The following is a 14,128-nucleotide window of genomic DNA, read 5'->3' as shown; positions in this document are numbered from 1 at the left end:
TGCGGCTTAGGACAACATGAGAGAAAGGCAGGCCTCAGAGCGATGTTATTTTTAGTGCCAGTACTTAAGTGCTCATATCAGAACTGAGACACTGGCTATAAATTCACCCCTCTCTCTCTCTCTCTCTCTCTCTCTCTCTCTCTCTGTATAATAGCACGCAGGTGATGCTGCTCTGCTGTACAGTATATGAAACTAATATTAGACTGAGCGTTGAGCTGGCATGCAAAATGTAAAATCCCTGTTCTCGCAAAAAGCAGATTTAATAATTGATCCGTGGGAAATGATTAGATTTGTGCCCCCTTTTGCATATCATCTGTAACCGAGACTTTCATTTATTTTTTATTCTCAGGCGCACATTTCAGTGGTTTCTGGATATATATCCTATTTTATGGGAACCTTAAAATAATCTTAAATATGTCTCTCTCTTACACACACACACACACACACACACACACACACACACACACACACACACACACACACACACACATACACCTTTATCACGTCTAATCCCATCTCTCATAAATATTCCCCAGCCTATAATTTTGCTGCCATCTGCTGTCCGTTATGTGGCTCGTCTGGTGTTAAAAAAAAAAAAAAAAAAACAATAAAAAGAAAGACATGCATGACCACTGAGGAAATTGGTTCAGCAGTTTATTTGGAGTTTTATTAGAATATGTTTACAGTCCGGCGATATAATAATCCCTTAGGAAATGAAAGTCTAAAAAAAGAACATTAGCAAACGTTATAAAATAAGTCTTACATATAGGCTACCAAACTACTCTGTGTGGTCATTGGTTTTTTTGGGGGGGGAACAGTATGTTTGCTTTATCACTGTACTACCATTTCTGGGCAGCACAGCAAACAAATGGGCAGGGCACACCAAGCAATTCATCTGAGTTCTGCGGTTGGTTCAAAATGGGTACAAATGAAGGGAGGACTTCACTTATAGCATCAATCTTTAGATAATTATGGGCTGGTAACAAACATCTGTAACAGTCTGCGTCTCCTAATGCTGCCGTCAAAGAACGAACGTAACAGTGCTTTAACATTTAAATAATACGAACCCACTCTGTGTTGTGAAAAACGGTGTGAAGTCACTTTGTAGCTTTTCTTCCTAATGGCTTATCTAGAGAGCAAAGTATCTGTAAAACCTGAGTATTTCAAAAAAGATAATTTCATAGAAAAATAACATCTCACAGTATCCATTCAGCTTGTTTTTTTTTTTTGTTTGTTTTTTTTGTTCCATAACAGAATTTTTAAAAAAGAGAGCAAAACAAAAGGATGTGCTATTTTGCCATCTTAGACGCGACACTGAGCTCAGATTCTGCAGAGGCTTCTTCTTCCTCTTATTATTATTATTATTATTATTATTATATTTTGTGGATTTACAGTAAGGGGCCTTTTTTGGCATGACTGAAATTACTAAACGGCCCGCCCACCTCTCTTGTGTTTGAGACCTCAGAGCAAAGGGTTTTCACAGTAAGAAAAATCAGTGGTTAGGATAAAGTGGTTTATGTTACCAAGGCAACTGTACGTGGCACGATGGGCACAGCACTCTCTGGAATCTAGATAGTGGTTTTGTTCTGACCCCACATACACAATATTAACAGTACAAGAAATATGCACACTGGATGCATATTTTTGGCATCTTTTGCTGACTTCTGAAGTAGGGTACAACATAGAGTATCCTTATCCGCACTCAAGCAGCATATTACAAAACATTCATGTATGAATTAGGGCAGTTACAATATAGTTCTGTTTACATTTTCAGCCTTCACAAAAGCTATATACCAATTTTCACATTAAATTCTCAACACACAATATTAAATGATATGATTGGGTAGCTGTTGTATGTAATATATAGATATACTGCATATGTTTAGATATATATAAATATATATATATATATATATATATATATATATATATATATAGACTTATGATGTATTACAATATGGTAATACAAATCAGGGCTTTGCTCCAGTTAGTATATTATTTACAATAGGTTCTCTCATTTATTCCTCTACGAATATTTACAGAATATAGATTTCACACCTGCTGTCAAAGGGGATTTGCATTATCACAATCAAATATTCAGTTATACGGAACAACATTACAAGTCGAGGCAAGTGTCCACATAAGACAAATATTGTACAAACATGTTACACGGTTTCCTCTCAGACCAGATCGGCGTGGTGCAGTGGAAATAGATGGCTGATAGTCTTGTACAGTTTGCATCATTATTGCTCAGTATCTTCATGAGGTATAATAGAGTGTCTATGCAGTTTTTGTACAGTAGGGGGTTCTTCAGAAAGGACACTGCTAAAGTTATCTTGAAGACAGAGATGCAGAGAGGTGACTGAGACGTAGGAAGTAGGATAAACAAAGGTTTCTGAAATACCTTATTGTCTTGGAAACATCTACAACAAATGCTGCAAATGTAAAGAGGAGGAGTGAAACATAGTGAGGGTGACAGTGCCTCAGAAAGAAAGACAATGTCGCTGCTGATTCACCAACCAAACAGACATAACTTTACCATGTAAGAATGTGATATTGACATTTAACATCAGCCAGAGGTCAGCTGTAAAAAGGCACAAAGAATATGACTTCATACTACTGTAGATATCAAAGTGACTGAGAGAAAATGTTGGTAGTGTGGGTAGCTGCAGAAAACAAGTCGAGGTCTAACAGTGTGAAACTGACAGAATCTGATACGGTGTTGTTCAGCTGCTGCATGCTCTACTTCCTGTTAAAAATCAAGAGACAGCGCTTCTTCCTCCTCCCTGCCCCGTCCGCCTCCTAAGGTGCTCGCTCCCCTCTATGACCTGAGCCACCCTCTGCTGGCTGGGTGCGAGCCAGGGGCCTGGCAGCACCTTGGCCCTGCGTCCGCCTGCTTCTGTGGCGGCCAGAGAAAGGCCTGAGATGCTGGCAGCAGACACGCTGCTGTCAGATTGGCTGCCTTCTGACTCTGACTCATCGTCCCCCAGCTGCCCTATGGACAGTGTGGAGGTGAGGAAGGAGAAGGGCTTTCTCTGTGACACCGGATCTATCACAGCAACACTTGGTAAACGCCTCTCGGCACGCTCGCTCTGTGCATCTTCATCTTTCTGATCCTCATTCAGCTCTGTCTCACTATTTTCACCCCTGTCATCGCCCCATGACCTCTCCTGCTCCTTCTCTTTCCTCAGCTCCCTGTACTCTGCTACCACCTCCCCGTTTTCATCATTCTCCACCTTCCCGTTTTCATCATTCTCCACCTCCCCGTTTTCCTCATTCTCCACCTCCCAGTTTAGTTTGGGACTGGGAAGCTTTTGGTGAGGACTTGGAATGGGCAGGAAAACATTGTCTTCACCCTCTTCAGTCTCTAAACTGACTCTCTCCTCCAACTCCTCCGTCTTTTCTTCCACCTTTTCCTCAACAGCAGGTACCTCCTGCTCTTCCTGTTGCTCAGGCTCTTCAGCCTCTGGCTTCCTCACCCTCTCCTCACTTTTACTTTTCCTTCCTCTGGTTTTGCTCCTTCCCCTCTCCCTCTCCCTTTTCCTTCCCCTCACTGTCCCTCTTTCCGTCTCACTATCATCATGATTCCCGAGGGCATCTCTTGGTAAACTCTGAGTGCCCCTTTTTCTCCTCCTCCTCTTTTTGTCCCTGGCTTCCCGAGACCCCTCTCTGCGCTTAGAGATGGGGCTTTGTAAAGCCAAGCGCCCTCCTCCCTCTGAGACAGCTCCCCTCCTTCTTCTTTCCGTCTGTTCCCCTCTCTCACGTACATTTGAAGACCTGCTTCTCCTCTTCTGCTTGGAGCTGTGCCCCTTCCGCCCGGTGGAGTCTACTGCAGCCAAACCCTGCTCCTTGGGGTGACGCAGGAGGGAGGGGGAGGTGATTCTGTGCTCACGGCCTGGGTATATATGACATAGAGAGAGTAGGGGATGGAGAGAGGAGGAGAAAACAGAGTGAATAGGCAGGTAAAAGAGAGGAAGAGCTTTATGTAATCTGTTATTAAAGAGCTCCCCCCCCCCTTTTGTTTAGGTGCAATAGGTCAGCTTGTGTAACAACAGCTGCTTTTCTATTTTAGTGCAACCTTCAGATGAACCTTTATTAGAAATACACATCTGACTATCAGTATGCTCCATAATAGCATAATCATGCCATTCTTTTTAAATAATTCAGTGTGACTACAAATTGTGAAGCTGGCAAAGTCTGTTCAGAGGTAGGTCTGAGGGGAACTAAATAGGGCAAGAAATCAGTATAATATAGTACATTTCTACATCATTACTTCAGTTGATGATCAAGATTATTTTAATAGTGAGGAGGTCCAACACTACAAGTGAAGACAGCAGCGGTGACTGAGTAGAGGAATGTAGAGAGACAGAAAATGGGAGAACTAACAGGAACCATTACCAACCGCGTATTCTCTGTCCGTCCAATGACATAGAAGCAAGGCTCGCCTAGCTTGGAGTTGGTCATACATAGAGACAAACTGGAGAGCTCCACTGAGAGAAAGAGAAAAAAAGGGAAAAGACAAGGAAAGAAGGAGTGGAGCAGAAAGGACAGACGTGTTTGGAAAGAAACCAAGATAAGCCAAATGAAGTAGGGAAATGTGGCGTTGGGAATGTTAAAAGCAAAAAAAATATCAAATGAACCACAGATGCAGATGTGTTAGAAGGTGGGAACCACCACAAAAGAAAAGGAAATGGTAAAAAAAGATAGAAAGTACATTAGTTAGAATCAGTCCCGCAGAAATAGGAGAAAGGAGATAAACACACCCGAGACATGAGATCCGCCATTTTTTAATGTCTTATATTTTAAATCTCATATATTAAAAATTTCCCTGTAAACATATGGTGGCAACATCCTGAAATATTCCTCAAAGCTCCCACTGTGTCTCACCATAGTCAGGCACGTAGCCGTTTCCTCTCTTGAGCACCAGGTGTATGCGGTGGCCTCCTCTGCGGATCTGCTCGACCGCCTGGCTGTGGGTCATCCCTGCTGTACTGTCTCCATTGATCTCTACAAGCTGATCACTGACCTGCAGCCACGGCACACAAACACAACATTACTTTAAATATTGGATCGAATATCTCTCTATCTCTATTAAAGTAACATTTATAGTAATATTTGCATAACAGTTACTAAGATGGCCTTTTTTCACAGCAGACATTTTGACTTATCATGGCAGGAAAAGCACAGGTAGGACTAATAACATGAACAATGGCTCTGTCTTAGTCTCCCAGTAATCCATTATAGCGTGCATGCTCATAATTACAATGCTAACATGTTTATGTTCAGCAGATAGGTCTACTTCATCATCTTAAATTTAGCATGCTAACATTAGTTAGTACTAAACACCAAGTACAACTGAGAAAGGTGAAAATATAATTTGTTTAAATGATTTTTGGTTATAAAATAAAATTTGACCTGATGTTACTGACTGAAAATATTGTGAATCTACATATAAAAAAATATATAAATCAAGGCAATCATGGTACAACAATCAGAATTTGGCAACATTTGAATCAAAATGTGATGTGGGATTGATTACTTATGCTGCCAAGTCTCTCAATTAACCCCAATCAAACCACAATTACACAGTCCTGATGAATCAGACTGTGTGTTAAACTCTTTATGAATAATACAAAAGGAGGGCTTTTTTTAACACTTTAACTTTACTTAACACTTGGTCATGAATATTTAACGTTATTGAGAAAAACATTCTCATTCTCACATTCTCAAAGTGTCTCACTTGACTCACAAGAAAATGTAATCACAGCACTTTTTTACATGACAGAGCAACAAAATAAGAGTACAGATTTGTTTTGTATTTAGAAGTATATAGTTAGTACAAGTACACTGTTATCAATCAACCCAGATTTCATCAAATGTCTGTTGGAAATTTGCTGTTTGCTTATTCAAAAGACAGAGAAGATGATACAAATACAGAGGATAATACAGATGTATGTACACTACAGCAAAAGAGTAGGATATGCATGTTTACTAAGAGACACACCTGCATTTTCTGACTGCGTGATGCCGGCCCCCCCTCCATCAGTCCCAGGACGTAGAGGCCCATGTTATACTCACTGCCCCCTCGGAGGCTGAAGCCGAAGCCTGAGGGGCCACGATCCAGGTCTACACTGTAATACCTTGAATCACGCTGGGAGACGAGTGCAGAGAGGGTAAGAAGGAGGCTGATAGTCATCACTGAAGGAAATATTATACACTGACAGTGGACAAGATGAGCTACAGAAAGAGACCATGCGTTACACATTATGATTCTGGTGCTGCTCTCACCTTTGGACGTGACCTCTGACCCTTTTTGCTTCTGTGACCGGGTTCATGCTCAGTGGTTTCTGCTGAAAGGCTTGAAGTATCTGAAAAAAAGATGATGATTGAAGTCAGATTATGAATTAAGGCTGTATATTCGCGTGTTACCTGGATACGTATGTCTATGCTTACAGGTGCTGGGACGGGGGACAATGGTGAGACGTAGAGTATTTCCCGCTCGACGGAGGATCTGAGCAAGCTCCCGATGAGGCAGAGTCACCACTGAGCGTCCCTCCACTGCCTCTAATCGATCTCCAGGCCGGATCTGACCACTCTTGGACGCTGGGCTGCCTCGACGGACTGTCACAAACCGGTGAGGGAGAAGTGAAGCAGCTGAAGAGAGGACAGAAAATATCAGTTATTACTACCTTAAATAACTTATTTATGATTATATGTTGAGTAGTTCATACACGAGTAAAGTTGCAGCTCAAACATGAAACTCCATCAAATCCCCAAACTTTCCTTTTATCAGAAGGCAATGAATAATAAGTGGGGTCAAATTTAAGAGCTAGAAGATTTACTTTATCGGTGCCTTTGCCAGGATTCCTAAAACAAGCTGTAATTAAGCTTTGGATTGTTTTTGGCAGGGTTTACTTTATACATTTCTTTCTACAGAAACCTTCTTCACCTCCCCCACTGTCTCCTTGAAACACTCTCCTCTTCTCCTTCATCTTCCCATCTATCAACCTATCTCTCCATCCGCTGACACACTGGCTACTGTTTTTCGCCATTCAATGATTTGTCTTCTACCTCAAGAACACACTGTCATGGAACACAAGCTTTACAGCAATATTTTCCTGTCCTGGATCTGTCAAACTGCACACAACAACAGGCTTTAGATATTTACACTTTGGTTTTAGATGGCGTCAGTGATTTTTTAGGCTCAGCTCTTCTAAGATCCACAAATTTGCAGTATGTCTGCATTAGTATGCCACTAGCATACAAAAACACACACATAAAAACACACACAGCAATATTTTGTTCTTTCTCCTCTGTGTGGGAAAACGCTGGCAGTCTTATCCCAGCCACTTCACCGCTCAAACACACCACATTATCACTCCCACTATACACAGGAGATGATGTGCAAGTGTTCCTGTCTTTTTTGTCAGATTCAACTGACCTCTGAATTGAAGTGTGGGTACAATGTGAGGAGGGACAATATGCTCCATGTATCAAGAACTCAATTTGTCTTATCTTCTGTACAAAGAGCCCATAACTCACAATTAAGCTCAACTCTGGTCAGTGTCTGAGGTCGATGAGAAAAGTATCAAGCAGCCTAAAAATAAATTTGCTTTCATTAATCTCTTGCACCAACTAAAAAGCTTCTTACAGTTTTTAGCTGGACGATCTTTCCCTGTCTGCTTAGACTTCTGATTCTATCTTCTGTTCCCTTTTCTGTAACTTAGTAAACTCCCTATTACTCTCTCTCTGATCCCCCTTTGAGGGTATGCTGTGCTTTGGTGACAGCTGGCTCCTCTAGAGTCTTGCCAGTGGCCTTATGTAACCCATCAGGCAGCATAAACATTTTGAGACTCTCATTCAGCTGAGGTACACAGTCAGTATAGCTCTCCAGGATAAAAATAGCATCTGTAAATCGCGTATAGAGCGCCATGTCATGATTGTTAACAGCTTAAAACTGTAAGTGTGGCAGCTAGGAATAGGAGATGAATTGTATGTCACATTGGAATGATGATCCTCGTAAAAAGGTACAGCCTATAATTCAGAGTTCAGAGACACATCTCCAGTCTGGGCCTAATCTGGGTGACCCAGGCAGAAACGGCAATCAGGTCAAATCAAAGCCAAGGCAGCTTTGCAAATAGTCTTCTAATCATGCATAATACATCGGTCCAACATCAACAGTCGCCAAACACATGAATGCACATGCAACAGCCATACACACAGCACTGTGCACACACACTCACACACGCATGTACAAAACCACACACATGCACAGTGACTCACACGCACAGGGATTGGGACAGATGTACTCACCCACACACACACACAAACACACACACACACACAAACACACGCTTAAACTACACACAGATGCATCCAAATGGACTGCTTTATATTAGTGTCTTTTCCTCTGGCTCTCCATGTTCTCCTGTCCAGAGTAATCCCACTGCGGTATGCCCAGCAGCCAGCCAGCCTCTGACGTGCTGCACTGATAACCGCTCAGGAGCAGTAGCAGCCCCCCTCCCTTGCCATCGTAAAATCCCCCTCTGCAGCCCAAATGCATCAGCCAGTGCAGACATCCCCACAGCAGCCTGCAGAAGCTTAGTACATGTCGGAGACCGGTGAGAGCACTGTTGATCTTTAGCTCATTCATACAGTAGTGTGTGTGCAGGTTAGTTACGGCTGAACTATTTGTTAACTTCATTCGTTTTACTGCACGTGTGGCTCCTGACTCTAATACACAGACCATTACTACGTCACCACACAAATTCCCTTTCATCTGTTGTTGCCACTGCAATCATCATCCAGCATAACTGTAAAATTTGCCCTAATACATATCAATCACAGCATCAGTTTGATCAACTATCTCACATCTGGATAATGTGAGCCTCTGGATCTAACTTTCATACTGCCGAAGTCAACACATTTGACTGAGCAAACTTTAGTGTGCAACACAGAATCAAATCCTCTAGCTCCTGCATAAAAAAAAGCTAAACGTAAAACACTGCACCAAACCAGTACCCTCCCATTTTTCAGTAAACATGAAATGAGAAGTGGAGCAAATAATTACGTTTGGACTCCTTCACAGTTTTCAAAGCAGACTGTAGTCTCTCCAGCATGGCTCTTTGATTAGCATGCGCAGAAAAACAAAATCAAAAAAAAATCCTAGATTCCGTGTCAGGCAGCTTGGAGGTGTTGAGATTCACATGTAACGGTCAACAGGAGCTAAAACACAGGTTTGCTGTCGCCTCTGTTGCTCCTCTGCAAGGGAAATGCTCAGCGTAGCATTTCTGTTAAGCATTCAGAGAGCAACAGAGAGAGCAGGAGGTGGAGGGAGGGAAAGAGAGAGAGAAGAAGAGAGAGAGGGAGAGTTTTAATCTTTTGAAAAACCAGACCGGACGCTTTTACTGCAGAGTAAAGGGGTGTGAGGGAGAGAGGGAGAGAGAGAGTGAGTGGGCGGGAGCTTGTGAGGGAGAGAGTGGTGGAGAGAAAGACTGATGAGAGGAAGAGAGCGGGAGAGACTGGAAGAGTAAATGATAGAGGATAAAGGCAGATATGGAGAGACAGAGGGGACCTCTTTCTGTGACATGACAGGAGTGAAATGAAGGGGAGAATGAGGACACAGTGGGGATGGAGGTTTGAGGAAGGAGGGAGGGTCTCTTTACTGCAGAGACAGGTGCAACTACAACCTTAATCTCACCATGAGAACATAAACGTGTGTTCGCTTGGGCCATAAAGCAAATTGAACTGCATCAAACTGGAACAGAGGGCAGCCAATACAACACAAAGGAAGGGGAGAGTGGGTAATACATCACAGAGATGCTGCGGTTAAACTGCTATTCATAAGCACTACACTAAAAGCTAATAAGGGCAAGACGTGTTCACTTCCCAGACAGAACATAAACAAGCCTCAACATCCTGTCAGGTCAGAGCGGATAGAGAAAGGCAGAGCGGGATGCAAGTCATATGATACTTTTATCAAAAGGTCATTCTGCAGGACGCACTTGAGCTGATAAAATGAATTAAAAAGAGCACGGATACATATTAAACCTGTAAACAACCTATAAATATCTTAAAGGTAAAGCTTGACATTTGGGGAACTACGCATATTCGCTTTGTGCTGAGAGTTAGATGAGAACATCAATATCATGTCTGTATGATAAATATGATGGGGTGTTACCTTTGGACAGAACCTGACTAGCTGTTTGCCCCAGTCTCCAGTCTTTATGCCAAGCTAAGCTGATTTGCCGCTCGCTTTAGCTTCATATTTATTGTAGTATTGATCTTTGAGTAAGCGTGTAACATCAAACTATTCCTTTAATAAGCCCATCTATTGGTCGTTGACGCATGAGATTCTGAATATTGCAATATCAGCTCCATTCCTCAGGAGCACACGAAGGACCAGGTAAATCACACACAACCACACACAAAGAAAATGTAAGCCTACGGGTGCAGGAACAAAGGCATGCATGTGTGTGTCTGTGTAAAGTGAAACATGGGGCTTTACAAGATCCTTCCAGAAAAGGTATTTTTTTGTATTTTAGCAGTAAGATTTTTCTGAAAAGAAATTCAAACATCGTAGTGCATTGGCATTTAACTTTTCATAAATGTAGACAGAAAATACACTTGAGTAATTATGCTGGGGAATTTTGTGCCAGCTCTCCAAAAGTATACTTTGTGCACACCAGTCAGTAATAATAGTGGATGCCAAAACTGATTTCTTTCAACAATGCAAATGCAAATAAAACCAAATTAGAAAAAAAACACTGATGATGCATCATGACTCATCCAGTGGCATGTGGCCACAATGACCACTTTTTAAACTGTAATTACCTAATGGTGCGTCTGTCCACAAGGGCATCCAAATGAAACCCCTGGGCAGGTAACCAAATGGTTTTACTGGGCCAGAAGAGTTCAACTTATGCTGTGTAATGCCCGTCCCGTTCTACTTCAGATTATTAGATTAAAAAATATAGTTTTACAAACCAAAACGTGTGCTACATTTAATCCATTTAACTTGATACACATGTTGCACAGTATGATTTGTCGCTGTCTAGTTGGCTCTCACCTTTGCCATTCTCCACATCCTGAGAGGCAATGACGAACCCAAATCCCTCTCCTGGCTTTCTCCTCAGCTCCACATCAAACCCACGGAGAGGCCGAGTTCGTTCGCCACCCTGCCTCTCCAGACCTGAATCAGGCACTGTGACTCCACCTGCCTCGTCCTCTAGGCCCGTGTTGATCCAGTCTTTGGGTTCCATGGTCAGGGTCACTGGAATCGACTCCAAGAAACTCGTGCTCTGGATCAGCGAGGAACGCATCAACGCTGGGGATGGAGGGGTGCTAATGGAAGTACGGGGCATAGGCAGCACTTCCGGGAGCACAGAGGAGTTGTCTGAAGGTGGAGGAGGGGGGCGGAGTAGAGGTGGAGGGAGTCTCCGATTAGAGCCAGGGGAGACAGTTGAATGATAGATGCCTGATAATTAGAGAGAAAATAACTGTGAGATGAATTTAGCCACAGTGAATACTTGTCAGTTACTAAAATCACTGACTCTACAATGACTGTGAGTCATTTACCTCCTCTGTAAACCAACAAGATGACTTCTGCCTGTTTGGTGTGTTCCAGGAGAACTGTTTGTACCTGTCAACAAACATATAATTATATAGTGACTCATAGTGAGATTTTTTGGTTATATTTGACACCTTTTAAGGCGGTGTTCAAGTCTCAAATTGAATTAAAGCACCACACTGGTGATTTAGCATGTTTTAACCCAGTGGTTCCCAACCTGGGGGAAGGAAAGTAAGGAAAATCACGCTTCAATTGACTGCAACTCATGCACCCTGTGACAAGCAGACACTGCTTTAAGCAAAGAAGGTGTGGAACCACCGTTTAAACCAGCCACTACGAATTGTGTTTCGTTCACATTACTTCTCCTGACTTCCCTCCCATTTGGTCCTCCACTACCTGTGCAAAGCTAAGACTCTGGACATCCGCTCCGTTGATTTTGACAATAGCATCCCCTGGCTGCAGGGAGTTGCACTGCTTCCTGTCCCAGACTCTTTTCACTATAGTTATCCTGCCTCCTGGTCCGCCAGCCGTCACGCTGAAGCCAAGTCCTCGGTCTCCTTCAGTCTGGGCCAAGGCCACCGGCACCAGCTCCCCTCCGCTGAAACTGCCCATACTCATCGCCCCAGGAGAGGACACACTGCTGGGGCTCGCAGTGGGGCTGGAGTTGCCATGGAAACCATTGAAGCCTCGGTGGTGAGGGCTGTCAGGGGTTGGGGGTGGTCTGAGTGAGGTCTGCGGTCTGAAGAGGTGGGAGTGCACGCTATGGGGGCCACCGGGGGATGACATCGGCCTCCTCGGTGACTGAGGCAGGGGCAGCCGGGACCCCGACAGGGTGCAGGTGGACAGATCACTCTCAGATGACTTGGACGTGCCATAACGAAAAGGATGAGGGGGTGTCGAGAGGGAGTTGTTGTTGTGATTACGGATCATTGATGCCCTAATGAAAAAGAACAGGAGAGTCAATCAATAGAAAATACAGAAAGTCTTTGTTTTGACACATACAGTATTCTGAAATGTTTAGGGTGGCAACGAATGCTTGTTTTCATTATGATTATAAAATGTCAAAATGCTCATCACAATTTCCAAAGTGACATCTTCATATTGCTTCTTTTGTCCAATTGTAATCCAAAGATATTTCATTGACTATCACATATGACAAAAAAGTACCAAATCCTGACATTTAAGAAGCTCGAGCCATTTAACATTTGGAATTGAAAATGATTAATTATCCAAATATTTGCTGAATACTTTTTTGACCTTGTTGAAACTCACACCTACGGGTACTGTTGCTGCTATTTCTAACTTGCCACTGCAGCCTGCTAACAATTACTAATAATTAACTTTAAAAAGGGAATGACAAATTTAAATGAATGCACCTCAAAGGTACAATTTCTGCAGGAACCTTCTTTGTGCCATACGTCTAGGTGTTACCTGTGTGAACCAATGGCAGAAACAACTTCACTGTCACTCTGGCTGGCAAGCGTTGGGTCGAATGACTGCAGCCTGGCTAAACTTCTCAGGGAACGAGGAGGACGCATGGGTGAGGAGGAGGGGGCAGGGTTGCTCATACTGGAGCGTCTGTATGAGGGCGGCTGTCTGGTGGCGAAGGACGTGGCATTTCCATTAGAGTCTAGAGTCATCCCTGGTTCCATGTAGCTCCCGTCACTGTGGACCCCGTTAAAATTAAAGTGCTGGGCTTGGGGAGTGGGTGTTGGGAGGCGAGGTAGTTGGTGAAGAGGCTGAGGCTGGGTGGTGGTGGGTGGTAGGATGGGGTCTCCGCTGTCCAGTAGCCTTGGCGGGGGCTGCTTGGGACAACCGTCATGATTGTAGAGCATGGGATACCCTCTTCTAACCTCTACATCCACACTGTGGCCCACAGGCACCGACTTGAGCATCTCTACCACCTCTTTGTGAGACACTCCTAACACACAAACGTCATTGATGTACACCAGGATGTCCGCTAATGAAGCATAAAAAGACAGCACATGGATAGAGATATCATTACAACACAGTTAATATAATACTTCGCTGCAAAATTACACACCTTTGTGGTTACAATTTGTTTTTATGCATTAATGCTTCGACTTTTTTGACAATTTTCATATGCTTGAGTGTGCAGATAAGTGCAGTTTGAAAACACTATCTCTGTGTTTTGTGTGGGTGTTGACTAATCCAACAAACTAATCCCCCTAAACCAGCCTATTAACAGATATGAACTAGATCAGTCCCTGCAGAGACAGGCTGTGCTGTGGCTTCCTAAAGTAGTAATATCTGCCTATATTGGTATTTGTGTGTCTGTGAAGTGGATGTGCACCGTTGCATATGCGTGTGTTATGATAGCTTGATTATGGTGTGCTAGTCCTGAGGATTAAGGGCTGATTGTGATATAAACTTGCAGCGGGAGATCAAAATTCCAGATGTGTAATCCCAAAGAGTGGAGAAAGAGAAGTACAGAGATAGGCTGTTAAGATACACCACTGATTAAAATATTTTTCGTTCTGCAAGATTTCAGCAACCATAGTTACAGCTCTCAATCTGCAGCTATGGTAAGTCTTGTGC

General features: G+C 43.1%; 1 protein-coding gene across 4 annotated transcripts in view; it reads right to left on the bottom strand.

Annotated features, from left to right (window-relative positions):
- Window positions 1-637: 637 nt before the first annotated feature.
- LOC127377271 (membrane-associated guanylate kinase, WW and PDZ domain-containing protein 2) overlaps window positions 638-14,128 on the bottom strand; it is a 38,403-nt gene continuing 24,912 nt past the window's right edge. For 2 of the 4 annotated variants that reach the window (XM_051425001.1, XM_051425000.1), the window contains exons 9-17: window positions 13,001-13,529; window positions 11,966-12,506; window positions 11,578-11,641; window positions 11,069-11,476; window positions 6,454-6,654; window positions 6,289-6,368; window positions 6,005-6,151; window positions 4,888-5,026; window positions 638-3,895 (exon numbers count right to left, since the gene is read on the bottom strand). In XM_051425001.1, coding sequence (XP_051280961.1) covers window positions 2,760-3,895; window positions 4,888-5,026; window positions 6,005-6,151; window positions 6,289-6,368; window positions 6,454-6,654; window positions 11,069-11,476; window positions 11,578-11,641; window positions 11,966-12,506; window positions 13,001-13,529 — 3,245 coding nt within the window. In that variant the 3' untranslated portion in view covers window positions 638-2,759. Of the gene's footprint in view, window positions 3,896-4,386; window positions 4,491-4,887; window positions 5,027-6,004; window positions 6,152-6,288; window positions 6,369-6,453; window positions 6,655-11,068; window positions 11,477-11,577; window positions 11,642-11,965; window positions 12,507-13,000; window positions 13,530-14,128 lie in introns of all 4 variants that reach the window. The other 2 variants (XM_051425002.1, XM_051425003.1) reach the window with 2 other exon arrangements.

This window comes from Dicentrarchus labrax, unplaced genomic scaffold, assembly GCF_905237075.1.
Source record: "Dicentrarchus labrax unplaced genomic scaffold, dlabrax2021, whole genome shotgun sequence".
Taxonomy (NCBI): domain Eukaryota; kingdom Metazoa; phylum Chordata; class Actinopteri; family Moronidae; genus Dicentrarchus; species Dicentrarchus labrax.
The sequence above is the reverse complement of the archived record's forward strand: the minus strand, read 5'-3'. Positions and strand labels throughout refer to the sequence as shown.